This window comes from Amphimedon queenslandica, unplaced genomic scaffold (genome assembly GCF_000090795.2).
Source record: "Amphimedon queenslandica unplaced genomic scaffold, v1.1 AMPQUscaffold_13396, whole genome shotgun sequence".
In the NCBI taxonomy this organism is placed as follows: Eukaryota; Metazoa; Porifera; class Demospongiae; order Haplosclerida; family Niphatidae; genus Amphimedon; species Amphimedon queenslandica.
This window is the reverse complement of record NW_003546368.1, coordinates 194,031-198,554: the sequence shown is the minus strand read 5'-3', so window position 1 is coordinate 198,554 and position 4,524 is coordinate 194,031. Positions and strand designations below refer to the sequence as shown.

General features: G+C 34.2%; 1 protein-coding gene across 1 annotated transcript; it reads left to right on the top strand.

The window, feature by feature from the left end:
- The first annotated feature begins 435 nt into the window (after positions 1 to 435).
- Positions 436 to 3,741, top strand: LOC109582200 (scavenger receptor cysteine-rich domain superfamily protein). The gene is made up of 13 exons (XM_019996849.1): positions 436 to 508; positions 557 to 727; positions 781 to 993; positions 1,103 to 1,279; positions 1,327 to 1,515; positions 1,569 to 1,790; positions 1,898 to 2,053; positions 2,241 to 2,411; positions 2,460 to 2,627; positions 2,674 to 2,835; positions 2,889 to 3,059; positions 3,106 to 3,253; positions 3,305 to 3,741. Exons 1-13 carry the CDS (start codon positions 439 to 441, stop codon positions 3,438 to 3,440), a joined length of 2,154 nt encoding a protein of 717 aa, XP_019852408.1. The 5' UTR covers positions 436 to 438; the 3' UTR covers positions 3,441 to 3,741.
- Positions 3,742 to 4,524: the final 783 nt, after the last annotated feature.

Genomic DNA, 4,524 nt, shown 5'->3' with positions numbered 1-4,524 from the left:
CTTTGTATACCATAGTTAAAATAAAATACTGTACTGTTGATCATTATAAATAACCAGTACAATGTTTATCATAGTCATATAAATAGCTGTATTATACTGAATTTACATTTATGCATTTATAAAAACTTCTATGCATTTTTACATAAACACACCCAGTATTTACAAAACTCAAGTAGCTATTCATAAAGTCAGGTTTGTATAAACAAACTAACAGTACCGGTATCATAAATCTATTGACTCATGCTCTTTGATTGAAACAATACCCCTTACATAAAGTGCACTTTGAACTGTTACTGAGTAAAAAAAGTTTTGTTATACATAGCATGCATGTATTAGCTCCCATAGTATATTATGCAAGTGGTCATACAAGGAGGAAATGATGCAGTGCTTTGTTTTATAAGGCAGCATTGATACTGCAGTGCATTATCAAGCAGTTGGATGCAGAGAGCCATGAAGAATTTATTATTGATACCAGAAGTAGTTCTCATTGCTTTTCTTTCTCTTACAGGTAAATTTTATAAATGTGAGCTGTATAACATTGATAATCACTCTGCAGAAGGGAGCTGTAATTTTGAAGATATACGTCTGTATGACAATGGAGAGGCTAATGAAACTAAAGGGATGCTTCAAATTTGTGATGGTGTGAAATGGACTGCTGTCTGTGACTATCAATGGAGGCAAGAATATTCGGTTGCTCTCTGTAATGATTTGGGTCACACTAATCCAAGTTTGTCTATACCTTTCTTTCTATACCTTAATGCACACTTGTCATTATTATAGCACCACTGACAGTATCAAACAATGGCTCGTGGTCTACAATAAGTTATGTTGCAAAATATACCTTATCATCCTCTACTCCTACATGCTACAATAACAACAATACAATAGTCAATTGCTTGACAAATTCATCCAGTTATGTTACAAGCTATTATGCACATTACTACTGTAATACTGCAAGAGACACACTTTATATCCAATGTGACTTTGATATGGGTAAGTGGCTACATAACAAAACTATATAGATTGTAATTTTGTACATATTTGTGTATTGCTCACTATTATTAGCCATGAGCTTTTTTCTCATTATAATTATATACACCAGGTACATGTACAAGTGGATCCATTCGTCTGTACAATAACAGGACATCCAGCTCTAACAGTTTAAGTGGAATGCTCCAAATCTGTGATAATAATGGGCGCTGGACAGCTGTTTGTGGTTATAGATGGAGGTGTAGTACATCAAAAGTAGCTTGCAAGCAGTTAGGCTACACAGGAAACAGTAAATACACAAATATACAATCATTGATTTATACTGTAATTTTGCAGATGTTCAATATAAAATTGGTTCTGGGCCATGGCCTATTTTTGGATTTGGACCATATTCTTCTTGTAGTAGTAGCTATAGTAATTTGAATTTTTGTAACAGGTATTCAAGTTTCTACAGACAAACTGCACGTTACTGTAATCCACTGTCAACCACTGTTTATCTTACATGTGACACAACAGCTCCAAAAAGTAAAAATAGAATCATTTTAACAGTTAATCTAATGTTACGATCAAAACTGTAGATGAAAGCTGTGCTGAAAATTACAAGACCAGATTAGTCAACGGGAAAGACACTGAAACCAGTATAGAGGGAAGAGTTGAAATCTGCTATAGAAATGCATGGACTCCATTCTGTAAATATGTCTATGGTTATTACAGTGGATACTATTATTATTACTACAACTCAGCACAAATTGGTGCACTTTTGTGTAACAGCCTTGATGACTCTCGAGTTGCAACAAACTGTAAGTTACAATGCAAACACAATGCATATCTGAGTGTTTTGAGTAAACATATCAACATACACAAAACAGTAATGATGGTATACTAATAATTGTTATTATTCCAATAGTATCAGTATTATATAGAGACAGTCGGTTTGGTGTGTCAACTGGGATAGAATCAATAGCATATATGAGATGCCCTGGCAATGGTCTCAGATACTGTAGCTTCACTCAAAATTTTTATAGTTGTACATGCCCTGCCTCACTTGGTCTTAAATGCTACTGTAAGTTATTAAGTTGATTACTCCTACTAGCATTATAGAAGGTTCATACATGTAGATATTATAAATAAAACATTTGAGACTGTACATTAATGCAATAGTACCCATATCTAATTGTTTCTTTGCTCACTGTATATACATATTGTTTATTGCGACAAAATGCTGGCTAGATCACTGACATATATTACAGACAGGACAGATTGCAATGAAGGAGAGATACGACTAGTCAATGGTACAATAGACAGGGAAGGTCGATTGGAAATATGCACTAATGGAGTATGGGGTGGTTTCTGTTCCAGCAACTTTAGGAAATCTGCCGCTCATGTAGCCTGTAAACAAGCTGGATATGGAGATGTTAAGGGTGAGTGAATGAGTGGACATATGGAAAATTATTATCTCATTTGTATAGGAGCTATTATTTACACCAATGGTGAGTTTGGAGTTGGGGATGGTCCAGTAATCTATGGGAATGTTGAGTGCTTTGGTCATGAGAACTACATTGCTGACTGCTCAAAGGTTGTGGCACCAAATTTTAATTGCTACTCTTATGCTGGAGTTGGTCTCCTCTGTCGTGACAGTAAGTTTAACATGATGGTGTGATGTATTATTAATTATTATGCCAGATTGCAGTGAAGGGTCTATACGACTTACAGGTGGAAAGCATTCCTATGAAGGATATGTAGAGGCTTGCATTGATGGAGTGTGGACTCTTGTTTCTGCTAATGGTTGGGATGATGCTGATGCTAGAGTAGTATGCAAGCAACTCAAAGCCTATGGCACATCTGGTGAGTCTAACTAAACCTTATTATAATGATTCTAGTTTTATATTTGCATATAGCTGGGGAAGCAGTTGATAATTCGCCTTATACAAGGTCCAACAAAGCCATAAGGTTCTCTAACGTTTATTGTATTGGAAATGAAGACATGTTGGAGGACTGTAGGCATCACACAATTGAGCTGGATGATGGAAAAAGTTATAATGGACCAGTAGCTGCTGTTGACTGCAAAGGTATGTATAGTTGTGCATAATAATGGTATTTTTGTATGTTAAACAGTGACTATCTCAATTACAAACACTGCAACATTACCAACACAAACATCAACACCACAAACAAGTAAAGCTCGATCTCTGAAAACGGAGGATGCAATTTTAGGAAGTGGAGTAGGATTGCTTATATTGGCTATATTCATCCTTGTTATTGGGTAAGCAGAGAATTCGAGCTATCATTCATGCTATTTGTATAATATCTATAGTATAAGTATTATGGGATGCATCATGAAGAGAATGAGGAAGCTCTCTATTGCTAGAGGAGGTCGCAACAAGGAACAAACAATTAGAGTGCAAAAATCTCTAGAGGAAGAGGTTGGATATGATGTAGTAGGCTTCTAATGATTATGTGATAATAATTATAACTCATGAACATAGACTAGTAGTAGGTTGTATCTTTTGTGTTAATTTATCATTATATAAACATGTACTTTTAATCAATTGTACTCCTATGGCCTTTTGCCATCTTTTGTGTTACATACAATGAGCTAACGCTCTGTCCAGTTTATAAGGACTCACTCAATAGTCTATTTCATATGTACTTATGTACAATAGTTTCCTTATTTTTATTATGTTTTTAAAATAAGTTGTGTAATTTTACAGCACTTGTATTCCTTTTTCTAGTAAAAGTATTTTAAATTAATTTCTGCACCTGCAGGTGCTCTGTCTAGTTGCTATTGTAATGTTGATTTTCAATAGCTTTCTTATTACCAAGAGTGCATATGTACTCTGTTATTACTATTTTTGGGAAATACATCATTAAAAAACTGATAGACAGAATGATTTAAAATAAGAAAGTCTATACCCAGTTTACGGTAGGCTTTAATTATTATTTCTAAAAAACAAACACACAAGACTTATTCCAATACCAGTGTATGATAGTATGAAAAACTACTTAGTGTGGTATATGGCCTTATCTCATTCAGGCTAACTGTGACAATACAGCATACACCTTTCCCAATCTCAAATACAAGAACAACATTTAATTAAATCTTTTAAATTACATTGTGTCTGTGTGTGTGTGCGTGTGTGTGTTCTATTACCTTCAGGTTGTGCTGGTCCACTTTCTTCTGGTAGCTCTACTTCTTCAAGTTGTATACCTGATCCTTTTAGATAAGACACTCGGGTAAATCAATATCTAACAAGAGGAAAGAGAGTGGGGGAAGGAAAAAGTATAGAAATGTGGTAAAACTGTTGTTTTCTCAAACAATTAAACTCACCAATTTGACTGGGACCCAATTCTTATCAAAAGCAAATTTTTCTAGCTGAACAAAAAGATACTTTAGAAATGGATTCATCCTAAAATAAACAAAACTATTTTTTAAAAATAATAAATAATAATGGTACTTTTTGTCTTTAATTTAGTTAATAAAAGTTTGGAACATCAACAGATGATGAATACTATCCAAGACAAGACAAAAAAGAG